General features: G+C 40.9%; 2 protein-coding genes across 3 annotated transcripts; one reads left to right on the top strand and one right to left on the bottom strand.

Annotated features, from left to right (window-relative positions):
- Positions 1-623: 623 nt before the first annotated feature.
- On the bottom strand, positions 624-3,447 carry LOC107742124 (ATP-binding cassette sub-family F member 2-like). Its single transcript, XM_016555014.1, has 3 exons — positions 3,374-3,447; positions 1,432-1,587; positions 624-1,255 (listed from the first exon to the last, which is right to left on the bottom strand). The coding sequence occupies exons 2-3, from the start codon at positions 1,583-1,585 to the stop codon at positions 1,026-1,028; spliced, it is 384 nt and encodes a 127-aa protein (XP_016410500.1). The 5' UTR covers positions 1,586-1,587; positions 3,374-3,447; the 3' UTR covers positions 624-1,025.
- A 1,199-nt stretch (positions 3,448-4,646) lies between these two features.
- Positions 4,647-12,319, top strand: LOC107742122 (chondroitin sulfate glucuronyltransferase-like). Of its 2 annotated transcripts, XM_016555011.1 has the most exons (5): positions 4,647-6,013; positions 7,094-7,658; positions 7,902-8,084; positions 9,168-10,238; positions 11,400-12,319. In XM_016555011.1, exons 1-5 carry the CDS (start codon positions 5,745-5,747, stop codon positions 11,598-11,600), a joined length of 2,289 nt encoding a protein of 762 aa, XP_016410497.1. In that variant the 5' UTR covers positions 4,647-5,744; the 3' UTR covers positions 11,601-12,319. The 2 variants fall into 2 exon arrangements, with proteins under 2 accessions (XP_016410497.1, XP_016410495.1); XM_016555009.1 differs by lacking the exon at positions 11,400-12,319 and having other exon boundaries at positions 9,168-11,169.
- Positions 12,320-13,900: the final 1,581 nt, after the last annotated feature.

Genomic DNA, 13,900 nt, shown 5'->3' with positions numbered 1-13,900 from the left:
CCGATGGGTGTGAATGGGGAGAGCGCAGGTGAATTTTTAATTTTCTCCAGGTCGGACTCAGTGATACGAGGGTGATGAACGCTGGTGTCTTTTCCATTTTTCCTGTAGCGCTTTATAATTGATTTAAAGACGGCATTGCTTGATTTAAAGTCTTTATCATTTATGATGTTGTGTTTTGTGATGTAACGGTTAATACCCGCTCTGATACACTTCAGGCTTGCAACACTGTATTCGCGGCCGGTAGTCGTCTGATCGAGGCATAAAATTCTCGCAATGTCTCATTAAGTTCAGAAGCGCGTTTTTTTTAACGCACCCATGTTAACGGATTAGAGCTTTCACACTGCACGCGGTTGCGGTCCGTCAGTGCGTTCCAGGTGCGGTGCGTCTGCAGCAGTGCAGCGATCGTTTTCGCACCGAGTCTATTTTTGCTGTGCTGCACGCGCCGAATTAAAGTGACAACGCTTTGTTCGCGGTTTCCAGTTCGTCCAGTTCATCTTGTGCCTCTGCCCATTTATCAAAATTGCCATAATGACCGTATAAGCTAAATGACACGCGAAAATCATCCATTTAGCCTAGCTAAGTAAATCGGAAATGTTTACTTTACTGTCTCACGCTGTATTACTATTCAACTGTAACTGTATGTTACTATGGTTACCAATGTTTATAGGAAGCGCATTAATATAGAACGTGATTAAACTGACCTGGAACTACCTGTGCAGTTAAACAAATTTAATCAACACCTGCCAGCCAATCAGAATCGAGTATTCAGACAGACCATGGCATAAACAGAATTAACAAATTACAGATTCTAGTTTTTATGGCACTTTACAAAATGTCCCAAATTTTCTGAAAATTGGTTATATTTGTTCACAAGTCTCTTATGTTAATTAATAGGTTACTGTAAATACCACTGCAGCATGAGCTTCCCCAGCTATGGTGCCAATCATATGAACTTTTAGACTCAGGTCTACGTACAAATCTTGATGAAGCTTGAGAAGCAATGGAAGTATAATGACATCGCAATGTCACTTGACTTCCATACCTGTGCCATTGAGGCCAATGAGACCGTAGCGCCGGCCGGAGTTGAGCTCCAGGCTTGTGTCGCTCAGTAACTCTTGGCCATGAAAGGTGAGTGACAGACTGCTGATGTGAACATCAGTGCTGTTGGGGTGGGAGGCCAAGACGCCTGTCACTGCCCGTGCCTCCATCTTATGCATCTCAAACTCATCCAGCTCCTTAGTCAGAGCATCAATATCTAAGGTGAAAAGTGAAATTGTGACATAGAAAATAAATTATAGCTACAGAATAGCTATGTGTCTGACTCTGCCTTATGAGTGTGAACATCTAACATGCACGGGGTCGGTGAATACTCGCTGGTCTAAACATCTTTTTCCATCTAACTTTTGGCACCATTTTAATAAACACACACACCTTCATTTGTCTCCCCATTAGTTACTGCACCATTCACTTGGCCATCATGAAGCTCTCCTTCTCCGTTCACGTCATCATGCTTTTTCACATCCTGTTGAGCTTTGGCAGCCTCTTTCTTCTTTGCAGCCTTCTTCTTAGCAAGATCTGACGGCATGGCTGTGGAGTACAGTAATCGGTTGTTCAAAATGTGATGCCACATCTAACATGATAATATTTTCATACTCTCATGAACTCATAAATTACTGTTCCACTATACACAGATAAATGTGTCATTAAGTTGACCTCACTTTATTGGACCTAAATCAACAGCTAAGATCCTATTAAGCAATGGTTTGTGAAATCACAGAAGGACATTCTTCATAGGAATCTGTAAGTTTTTCCATTACTCTGTGCATTGCATTAACCGGTCAAATACTGCTCGCTTTGAAAAACATCCATAGCTGCTGTTTTGGGGTACATTTCATACCCACATACAGTTCCCAATGGCTTAGGTAACCATTTTTAGTTGATGACAATCTCGACCTCTGAGTGTTTTTTGAGAGGTTGATATGATCTTAAACTGTGGCAGTGTATGAAAATGAATCATGTAACTTTCATGTGAAGAACGTGTCACTGCAGCTCGACTTTGTCACACCGCTATTCATCCAAGACAGCAGCAGCAGTTTTAAAGGGGTCATATGATGCGATTTCATTTTTTCCTTTCTCTTTAGAGTGTTACAAGCTCTTGGTGCATAAAGAAGATCTGTAAAGTTGCAAAGACTAAAGTCTCAAATCCAAAGAGATATTCTTTATAAAAGTTAAGAGTTAGCCACACCTACCTAAAACGGCTCGTTCGAACACGCCCCCACATATCTACCCCACTATGTGGGAAGATTTGCATAACACCGCCCAAATGTTCACGCAAAGAAAGAAGACGTAACTTTTATTCTCGCTGTAGTATTAAACCATATAAAACGCCGCCATGTCATGGAGACACTGTGTGGTTTGCTGCGAAAGAAAAAGTACTTTGTTTGGCCTTCCAAAAGAGGACGATATCCGCTACGTCATGCCTAGAGCTGATCTGTGCTGGTCGCAGAGGGAATACATCAACTTTCACCATGGACGAAGCGGAATCCAGCCCAGGGTCCGTCACATGTGGTTGCCGCTCATTCATCGCATCCGCCGGGCGTGCCGTTCTCGACCCCGCCGCCTCAGCTCACTCTTGCCCGGCCTCAGTTCACGCTAAGCCGGGGCTTTCGCTCAAGCTAGGCCGCTGTGTTTTTCGGGCGTGTTAGAATGAGCCGTTTTAGGGGGGCGTGGCAGAGTCTTAACTTTGATAAAGAATATCTCTTTGGTTTTGAGACTTTAGTCTTTGCAACTTCAGGGATCTTATCTATGCACAATCAGCTTGTAACGCTCCAAAGAGAAAGGAAAACTTGAAATCGCATCATATGACCCCTTTAAGGCAGTCTTGCCTTCACAAACATGGAGGACGCGTTGACGTATCGCAGCAACGGCTCAAAGCGGCCAAGAGGCGTCTAGGTATTTATTATGTCTATGAAACGAACACCCTCACATTTGTAATAACCCCAAAATAAACTCATATATCTCTTATGACAGAACACCGGCATAGGGCCTTGCTAGCTAACTATAGCGCTTTACTGACATCTCTATTTTGGAGTTGAAGGGTTTACCGTTTTGTATATGTATAAAAGATATAAATTTACAGTCGTGAATGGTTTAATTTGTATCAGGGTTAAGTTACACCTGACATCGGTGACAGATTGAAATGACAGCATGAGGCGTTCAGGGCCTTGCGTTGAGCTAAGATACAAACTGTACAAGCCGGATATTACCTCACTTGCAGTATATTTATGTCTCATACACAATGTAAACGTAATGGAAGTTTCAAGGAAACACCGACAAGCGGAAACAAAGTAAAACAGCTGCTGGCTAGCCGTACCTTTCTGAGAGGAGCAAAGCGCGCACGCGCAGCTCTCTGACACGCGCCCGGCAGGCGGCGGCTCGCGCACACCAGGGTTGCCAGGTTTTTACAAGAAAACCCGCCCAATAGCTGCTCAAAACTAGCCCAAATGCGTTTCGCGGGGTTTCCCTGCTAAAAATCGCATTCCAGGGGATAAATATCATGTTATTGGAGTCGCTTCCACCCGCGGACATGAAAAACAACCCGCGGCAACAGTGTCAAAGTAGCACTGAGATAAGGTTAGATAAGGTTAAAAGATAAGGTTTTTACTAGGAGTATATGGCAGTGGTAGTACGTGCTAGTCTTAATTGATAAATATACAATAACACAGCAAACAGCAGTAGCCTACTGTGGACAATGGCATTTGATTTGTTAAAACTGAACAATATGTACTACCAAACATTGCAATATAAGAATAAAATAACATAATAAAGGGGTTCATGTGCATGCAGGGATGTATGAGAATTACAATACTCGATATGTTGACCCCAAAATAAATATTTCGTCAACTTTTAATCACCATCTTGTGAAACAAAAATGAGATGTAAGCCAAAATGACAGTCTCATTCACCATTCAGTTTAATTATATATTTTGAATAAATGATGAGGGAATTAAAACTATCCCCTTTAAGTAGAACTGAATCTGTATTTTACTTGAGACCTTTTGAAACTCAGGCATTGGCCTAAAAAGCAGACAATAAAATACCTAATAATATATTATTGTATATACGTATTACATCAAAGAAGATATTCTGCATTGCATCATGACTTCAAGTTTTTCTGTTTGTGTTTTATTGTATCTCATTCATCTTTGTGAAGAGAGCTGTCTCATTATTGCCCACACCAAAGTCTTTTACCTAATGCAATTTGATCATTGCTAAAGGCAGATGAACTTGATTCAGAAGTAAACACAGTCATTTGGCCATCCTTAAAGCAATACTCAAATGCCAAACAGCTATAAGATTTCTGGTAACAAGATATTGGTGTCAGTCTACCATCTGTTGTCCTAGAGTCTTACAGTCAGGAGTCAGGACAGAGTCCTTGAAAAGGTCACCGAGAAAATCTACTTCAAATTTCATAATTTCTAAAGCTAAGATTTTTTTTATTCTTTACTTTTAAATAAATACTATTAAATGTGCTATTTTACTTTTCCTTAAGAATGTTTTTGAATAGATACTTTTTGACACAAATCAGATTTGAGAGCTAATTGTTGTGCAGTTATTTTGTTGTTATTATTATTATTTTTCCTTTTGATTTATTTTGTAGCTATTCTTTTATATCACTCACTGCCCCCTCGCTGTAATCACTTATTTGACATTTGATGGCCTGAATCTGGAGCTCCTCGTTCACGCTGCCAGAGAGAGCGCCAGCCAGCTCTTGCAGATCCGTGCAGCGGGACTCTTGTGTACGTGGAACTCTTGTGCGAGTGCTGCTTGTTTCCTTGGGTCTGTTTTAACGCATTGAGTCAATCTTCCTCTTGAGCACATCCGTAGGAAGAATTGATACGTGACCGACGATGCTGGAGACATTCACAGCAAAGCCAAGAAAGTCATTTCGCGATTGTTTTTGTATTTTTCAACGGATCCTCGGAAGAGACGCAGGAATTCATCCAAAGTGAGCGCACTCTGCGGATTAGTGTGTTTTGGGGGAAATATCGCTGGTGGCTGCTAATGTTGCTCAGCCTCTGTGCAAGCAAAACAGCTAACTTACGAAGCTACGCGAGAAAGTGGAGGACTTTTTATTGAATGTAATTTATCATCAGTTGTTTCGGACCACAAAATGGATATTACACCCTGATATCCTGAACTTTATAATATTTCAGGTCAACTGTGCATGAAAGTGCACCAGGGGAGGTGATTTCTCATCTAGTAATGTAAATGTAATTATCAAATAATGTGTTCGTGCATGCAGCTCGCGCATATTGCGTGCAGGAGGATGTCTGGCTAGATCAAAGTGGACTAATTTATATGGAGGGTGGTAGTGTGTCGGTTTTGCATGTTTTGATGTTAAATCAGACCCATATGTCCCGATGTTAGTCATCTGACTGTGAAGAGGCAGGTCAGTTTGCTGTTGCTCTTCCTTTTGTTTTGGCTTTTCGCTGCTGAACTTGACATCGTCGTCCGTTAATCAGATTGTGAAGACATCAACGCTGACTTAACTACTCATGTTATGATTAGACACGAGCACGCATGGTATCAGGAATTTAAATATTAACCTTTACAGAATCCCTGTCAAATGCCTCTACTGTAATCCACTGTAAACGAGACTGTGCTGTTACTTGAACTGCTCTCTAAGGAGACCTATCGAGACTTGACATCCATTGACTGGCTTGCAGAGCCCCTGCTCGACCATGCGCCTGTCTTCTTTCCTGGCTGTTTTCCGGCCTGCTCTGCCCCTCATCCTGGGCCTCTCTTTGGGCTGCAGCCTCAGCCTCCTGATGGTGTCCTGGACGCAGGGGGAGACCGATGAGGCTTGTGGAGATGAGCTGGGCAATGGGAGACTCCTACACAGTGGTCATATCAGGGATGTCCAGGATGGTCAAGATGGGAATGAGGACTTCCAGCCTCGCGTTGTGCCCTATCACAAGGACCCCAACAAACCACACAAGAAAGTCCTCAGGTGAGTCCCTGCATATCAGTTCAGTTTGGCTTCATTTCCTATATGAAAGGACCGAAATCTCAGTTAGAAATGGTTCTTTTAGCTAGTTGTTATTCAAGTTATTCAAAAACTTAGACAAGAAGGCCATCATATAAAATTGCAATGAGCTATGTAGATTTAAAAGTATTTAAAATGATATTAAATCAGCTATGACCTTTGGATCATGTTGGTATCAGTAGTCGGTATAGAAATGTGACTAGAGAGGGGGGTTTGTTTGACTTGGCAGTAAGTAGTAAGGTCTCTGTCGAGTATTTTTCACCTCGCCTCACCTGTGCTTTTCTTACAGCTGAGTTCTTCACCACTTTGTGAAGCCACAGACATAGAATCTCTTATTATTCCTCTCATAAAAACACCCACGGCTGCATATGCAGTTCAGCCATGCCAGTACCCCAAGGGAGGTTTAGATGATGAACGGTTAAACTTAAAAAGATGTTTGGAATTCTTAGTCTCACTTCTGTCAACTGGGACTAAAACATCAGTAACCGTTTGTGTTGCATCTTTATGTAAATTAAATAAGATTAAAAAATAAGAAAGTGCCTGTTTATTCATCATTTTAGGCTTAACAGCTAAAAAAATATTGGCATCAATTTAGATTACAAAACAACTTTGCATAAAGAGAAGGGCATTATTAATAATGAAATATAATGCATTACAAAAATATATTGGTTATTGGGCATGTAAACAAAAATCATGTTGTGAGAAAAATGATATCAGCTGATCTCCACAATTGTCTTAACTTTTACATGTCATGTTTTGACTTCTATTAGTGACTGTTTTAATAAATCTTTTGAGTTGAGCACACTCTGCCATTTTCATTGTCCTCAATTTACCAATAACAAATACAATTTTATTAATAATTATGTTGACAAAACTAGGGTGCCAGAGCAGAGGTTAAGGGTCACTGAAGCTGTTTGCTTTAGAGATCATAGTAGTTCTCCCTCATTTGTCTCACTCAGCTTTTTAATTGAATTGGATCTTTATCCCCTTAAATTAAACTGTTAAATACTGGTAAATGTTCTACTTTTTGTTTTTTTGCCACAGGACACGTTACATCCACACAGAACTGGGCATCCGAGAACGCCTTCTGGTGGGTATCCTGAGCTCACGTGCCACTCTCAACACACTAGGGGTGGCTGTCAATAAAACGGTAGCCCACCATTTCCACCGTACCTTCTTTTTCACTGGCCTTCGAAGCACAAAGGCACCGCATGGCATGGCTGTTGTTGCTCATGGTGATGACCGACCCGTCTGGCTTATGTATGAAACTATACGGCACCTCCACCAACACCACGGCAATGAGTATGACTGGTTTTACCTTGCACAAGATGATACATACACACAAGCTGAAAGGGTCGTGGAGCTGGTTAATCATCTTAGTGCGGGACAGGATATGTACATGGGACGGGCAGAGGAGTTTATCGGGGGTGAAGAACGTGCCCGATATTGCCATGGTGGATATGGGTATCTGCTGTCACGTAGCCTACTAGCCCGACTGCAGCCCCACCTGAACTCTTGTCGAAATGATATCCTCAGTGTCAGGCCAGACGAGTGGCTTGGTCGCTGCATCATCGATTACCTGGGTCTCAGCTGTGTGGAGAAGCATCAGGTGGGGAAATGTTTTTTTTTTTTAATAGGATGTAAATGAAAAGCTAAAACCTATTTACTAAAACTGGTGGTTTGAGCCTTGTCTAAGTAACCCAGTGTCATTTTCTCCTGAAATGTGCTTTGTCATTTTCAGTTGCTTGTTTATGTTTATAATTACAGACCAAAACAAAAGCACACAAAGAGAGAGAATCTGTTTTAACCTGAATTATGATTAGTGTTGTTGTGATCTTTTAAAATCATGTAGGAGATGACATACCGTTACTTTGAGCTGCAGAAGAACGTGGACCCTGAGCGTGAGGACAGTGCACAGTTTAAGAACGCCTTCGCTGTCCATCCTGTCTCTGAACCTGCCCTTATGTATCGCCTACATAAACGCTATAACCAGATTGAACTGGACTGGACCTATACACAAATACAGCAGTTACAGGTATGTTACTGCACCTCATCGTCTTGATGGATTAATCAACAGGGAAAAGTATGGTGTATCTATTAGTTACAGTGTCTTGCCTGTTCATCTGTAGTGTCTTGCCTAAAGTTCATTGCCCTTAGGCACGTCTGCACAATCATATGCAAAAACCTGATCCAGAACCAGCACCTTTAGTTTGAGAATGTATTAAGACCTCAGTTTATCTTGACTAAGCTGTGCCTCGCTAACACCTACACAAATATGACTTTTATTAAATGCATGCTGTATGTGGAACTGACTTTGTCTCTGTGAGCTACAACTCAGTCAAGCTGCAGTCTTAATCTAAATAAATGACACAATGTGTAATCAAATATTTGTAGGATTAAGTACACGTCTTTTGGAGCAAAGAAACAAAGACATGCTAGACAAAGACATGTTACAATCGCATTATCTACGCATGTTAGTCTGACTTAGCAACCATTTTAGATTTCAGTCAGACTAAAGAATTTACATTGTATTTTAAAAAGATGAATCATTACTTTAGTCCAAATAAAATTTCACTTAATGTAATGCTTAGCTTTGATGCATAGTTCAGGGGTGGCCAACGTTGGTCCTCGAGAGCCACAGACCTGCAAAATTTTGCTCCAAACTTGATCAAAACTCACCTGCCTTTTGGCTTTCTAGTAACCCTTAGACCTTGATTAGCTTGTTCAGATGTGTTTGATTAGGCTTGGAGCTGAATTCTGCAGGACTGTAGCTCTCCAGGACCCACGTTGGCCACCCCTGGTATAGCGTTTCATGTTTGGGCAAAGATGCTGCATAGGTAATGGGGCAAGGTGTTTGCAGCTGTCAGCCAGCCATCATGCATCACATAACAGCAGGAAATTAACTTGAAATGAGCTACCTCTGCTTTTCAACTGCATTTAGATTGGATAAGATGACTTTGACTCAAGGAGAAAGCTTGCCTTTCTGCATAATAAAAGAAAGAGGAAAGGCAATTGATAGACATACTGTGCCTAAATCAAAAATAACAGAAAGGAGAACTTGTTCTCTTTACCAGTTTAACATTTATTGCAGCTCCTTATTCTGTTGTTTTGGCCATAGAACCAGATCAATAACATAAGTGAGCTCACTCCAGAGGGCAAAGCCGGAGACACCTGGCCCATCGGAATCAACCCACCTTTCCGACCCAAAACCCGCTTTGAGGTGATCAACTGGGAATACTTCACCGAAGAGCACATTTATTCATGTGCCGACAGCTCTCCAAAGTGCGAGCTTCGAGGTGCGGACAGGGCAGATGTTAATTCAGTCCTGGAGACAGCAGTGGGCCGTCTGAACGAGCGCTATCAGCCTCAGTTGCGCTTCCGTAAGCGGCGTCTGCTGAATGGGTACCGGCGCTTCGATCCCACACGGGGCATGGAGTATGTGCTGGATTTGGCCCTGGAAGCTTTTACGCAGAAAGGTCACAGTCAGGTCATTGCCAAACGGGTGAGTCTGCTGAAACCGCTCAGTGCTGTTGAGATCATCCCAATGCCATATGTAACAGAAGCGACACGGGTACAGGTGATCCTCCCTGTGACGGCACACGATCAAGACTTTGTGGGTAACTTCCTTGACATGTATGTCATGAATGCTCTGGATACCCATGACAATGCTCTTCTCACCTTCTTGTTTGTGTATGACCCCTTCGATGCCCAAAGAGTCAGTCAGACAGATGTCTTTGCAGGTGTCAAAGCCATGATTGGTGAGGTAGAGAAACGTTACGGTGATGTAAAGATTCCTTGGATTAGTGTAAAGACTGAAGTTCCCTCACAGGTCAAGCTGATGGACATCATCTCCAAGAAGCACCCAGTAGACACCCTGTTCCTTTTGGCCAGTGTATGGACCGAGGTCAATGCTGACTTCCTTAATCGCTGCCGTATGAATGCTATCAGCAATTGGCAGGTCTTCTTCCCGATCCACTTTCAAGAGTACAGTCCCTCTCTGGTCTACCGCGACCAACAGCCTTCCGCCGCTTCATCGTTTGCGTCCGAGGCGCTGCGCGATGGCCACTTTGACCGCCACGTCTTTGAAGAAGCCTGCTTTTACAATGCAGATTATATGGCTGCACGCACAAAGATGGCAGCTGACATTTTGGACAATGACGAGTTGCTTGAGAGCATGGACGTCTATGAGATCTTTGTGCGTTACTCTGGGCTGCACGTGTTTCGGGCTGTTGAGCCAGCACTAGTTCAGAAGTATGTGCACAGAGAATGTAACCCGCGGTTCAGTGAGGACATCTATCACCGCTGTGTGCTCAGTAACCTCGAGGGGCTGGCCTCTCGATCACACCTAGCGATGGCTCTGTTTGAACAGGAGCAGGCTAACAGCACCTGAACTGACTACTACTGCAACCCTAAGATGGCTTAAACTTTTTGATTCTCATTTAGGTGGCCTTAAATGACCTACTGATATTGACTGAGTGAATTTCACCCTGAGGCAGTGAACTTCTCTGCACAGATCATCCAGTCATCTCAATTCAGCGAAACTGGGTGAAGTCGCCTTGTTAAAGGCATAGAAAGTTGTCATCATTTACCTAGCCTCATGTTGTTCAAAATCTGTATGTCTTACTTTTTGTGGAACATTGAAGACATTTTTAAGAATGTTTTTTTTGTCTATACAATGAATGTCAAAGGTGACCAGTTCTCTTTGTTGTGTTCTGCAGAAGAAAGAAATTCAGGTCTGAACTGACTTGAAGATGAGTAAACAATGACAGAATTAATATTTTTTGAGTCCCTTTAAGGATCTACAAAAAAAATGGATTTAAACTATAAATGTGTACCAATTTAACCAGAGAACAACATTCACGATATCTTCATAATTCATTTTAAATAAAACCTGAGGAATGAGTTTCACCTCGTTTACATTAATACCGATGACTGAATGCAGGAACCTGAAGTTAGCAATGGGAAAGCATAAGGAACACATTCATCTTTTACTATATGAACACGTCAGACTTTAGGTGGTTAGTAGAGGTTCTAGTCTCAGCTACAAATGTAACTTGAGCCATCTTTCTTCCTCCAGATATATGATTGTATGACCTTTGAACAGAATGTGCTAAATATTTCAGGACTGAATAAACAAATTATCTGTGAAAACTAATTATGAATCATTACTATGATGCAACAACTTTTTAAAATATATATATATGTTTTCATCAAGTATCTTGCGCTACGTAGAACTAAGCAACGCTGGTTAAAGGGTTAATCCCCGTTTACAAAATCAAAGTTTTTGCCTACTCATGCGGTCTCCATTTTGGACAATGACGAGTTGCTTGAGAGCATGGACGTCTATGAGATCTTTGTGCGTTACTCTGGGCTGCACGTGTTTCGGGCTGTTGAGCCAGCACTAGTTCAGAAGTATGTGCACAGAGAATGTAACCCGCGGTTCAGTGAGGACATCTATCACCGCTGTGTGCTCAGTAACCTCGAGGGGCTGGCCTCTCGATCACACCTAGCGATGGCTCTGTTTGAACAGGAGCAGGCTAACAGCACCTGAACTGACTACTACTGCAACCCTAAGATGGCTTAAACTTTTTGATTCTCATTTAGGTGGCCTTAAATGACCTACTGATATTGACTGAGTGAATTTCACCCTGAGGCAGTGAACTTCTCTGCACAGATCATCCAGTCATCTCAATTCAGCGAAACTGGGTGAAGTCGCCTTGTTAAAGGCATAGAAAGTTGTCATCATTTACCTAGCCTCATGTTGTTCAAAATCTGTATGTCTTACTTTTTGTGGAACATTGAAGACATTTTTAAGAATGTTTTTTTTGTCTATACAATGAATGTCAAAGGTGACCAGTTCTCTTTGTTGTGTTCTGCAGAAGAAAGAAATTCAGGTCTGAACTGACTTGAAGATGAGTAAACAATGACAGAATTAATATTTTTTGAGTCCCTTTAAGGATCTACAAAAAAAATGGATTTAAACTATAAATGTGTACCAATTTAACCAGAGAACAACATTCACGATATCTTCATAATTCATTTTAAATAAAACCTGAGGAATGAGTTTCACCTCGTTTACATTAATACCGATGACTGAATGCAGGAACCTGAAGTTAGCAATGGGAAAGCATAAGGAACACATTCATCTTTTACTATATGAACACGTCAGACTTTAGGTGGTTAGTAGAGGTTCTAGTCTCAGCTACAAATGTAACTTGAGCCATCTTTCTTCCTCCAGATATATGATTGTATGACCTTTGAACAGAATGTGCTAAATATTTCAGGACTGAATAAACTAATTATCTGTGAAAACTAATTATGAATCATTACTATGATGCAACAACTTTTAAAAATATATATATATGTTTTCATCAAGTATCTTGCGCTACGTAGAACTAAGCAACGCTGGTTAAAGGGTTAATCCCCGTTTACAAAATCAAAGTTTTTGCCTACTCATGCGGTCTCTGTATGGTTTGACATCAGTGACACTGAACACCACTGGTTCTCACATATAACCAGAAGTGACAGTTCATATTTAAATATGGGCGCCTGTGAATCAGACTTGAGAATAGACCTTTGTACAAAGAGTGCCTATACTCTTGAAAAACAACACGTTTTACTTAACTAGCTTGGTCTGGTTCGCCACAATCTTATAAATCATAGTTTCAGTCCCCTCCTCTTTTTCAGCTGATGAGAGATGAAATTCAATACACGCTGTATGTTTAGAGGGGCCTGAGACATTGACTTGAAATGGCTCCTTTCGTCTTTTTCCACAGGGAACATAGTTTAATACAGTACATTCTCCATCTGACTGTATGTATGGAAGTCTTTTTCTCCGCTCTGCTATTTTCATGCATTTTAGAGAACAGAGGGACACCCTGTGGATTTGACCAGGTCAAGAGCAGAGAGGTAGTGAAAGGTTCTTTCAAAGCGGAGGGTGTGGCCAGCTGCTGAATACAAACACCAGTTTCCTCATTGGCATAATGACACATTTATCCTAAAAGAGGAGTTAAGAAAAGGAAAACAAATAAATCATTAATAATTAATACTCCCTGCTGTTTCACCACTGCTGTAATCACAAAAATAATAGTTTTCATAGATGAGTCTTATTCTCAACTGCCACAGTCGTATTATCAAACCATTTGAAACTTCATTTGATTTAGTTCCCCCCCATCCCCCTTGCCCCTTGGATTTCACACAAATGCAGTAGTTCTCAACTATTTTGATTCAAAGCCCCCTTTGTCCAAGAAAATATTTAAAGCCCTCCAATCTAAGGAGATATTTACCTCTGGTACTTTTTTTGGGTGCATTTTTATCATTAAAAAATATTTTTAAATTATAAAATTATGAATTATTATTTTATCGTTAAAATAATACTTTCTTTTTCTATTCCATCTTATTTTATTATTATTATTTTTAAAGACCCTCTAACACTAGCATTCTCTATTATTTTTCTGTTCTTACTACTTGTTTTCTTTATAAAAAAGACCCTCTAACACTAGCATTCTCTATTCTTTTTCTATTCTATCTTCTTGTTTTCTTTTTATTTGTTATAAAAATGACCCTCTAACACTAGCATTCTCTATATTCTTTTTCGACTTGTTTTTTTTTTTATTAAAAAACAAAACAAAACAAAATCACAACAACAAAAAACACCCTCTAACACTAGCGTTCCCTATTTTTTTCTATTCGATCTACTTGCTTTCTTTTTATTTATTATTAAAACAACCTTGCTATGTGTACCGCGTGTATGGCTAACTGAGACTTGTCACACCACTTACATATTATTGCCCTTTTGTTGGTTTTGATTGCTTCTATTGTCCTCATTTGTAAGTCGCTTTGGATAAAAGT

Source organism: Sinocyclocheilus rhinocerous, unplaced genomic scaffold, assembly GCF_001515625.1.
Source record: "Sinocyclocheilus rhinocerous isolate Xijiao unplaced genomic scaffold, SAMN03320098_v1.1 scaffold256, whole genome shotgun sequence".
NCBI lineage: Eukaryota > Metazoa > Chordata > Actinopteri > Cypriniformes > Cyprinidae > Sinocyclocheilus > Sinocyclocheilus rhinocerous.
Note: the sequence above shows the minus strand (reverse complement) of the source record. Positions and strands in the feature narration are given on the sequence as shown.

Excerpts from the sequence above, each read along its gene's own strand:
- LOC107742124 (XM_016555014.1), bottom strand. The coding sequence starts at position 1,585 with ATGCCGTCAGATCTTGCTAAGAAGAAGGCTGCAAAGAAGAAAGAGGCT. Across the intron at positions 1,256-1,431 it reads TAATGGGGAGACAAATGAAG|ATATTGATGCTCTGACTAAG; the intron begins GTGTGTGTGTTT and ends TTTTCACCTTAG.
- LOC107742122 (XM_016555011.1), top strand. The coding sequence starts at position 5,745 with ATGCGCCTGTCTTCTTTCCTGGCTGTTTTCCGGCCTGCTCTGCCCCTC. Across the intron at positions 7,659-7,901 it reads GCTGTGTGGAGAAGCATCAG|GAGATGACATACCGTTACTT; the intron begins GTGGGGAAATGT and ends AAAATCATGTAG. Across the intron at positions 8,085-9,167 it reads CACAAATACAGCAGTTACAG|AACCAGATCAATAACATAAG; the intron begins GTATGTTACTGC and ends TTTTGGCCATAG.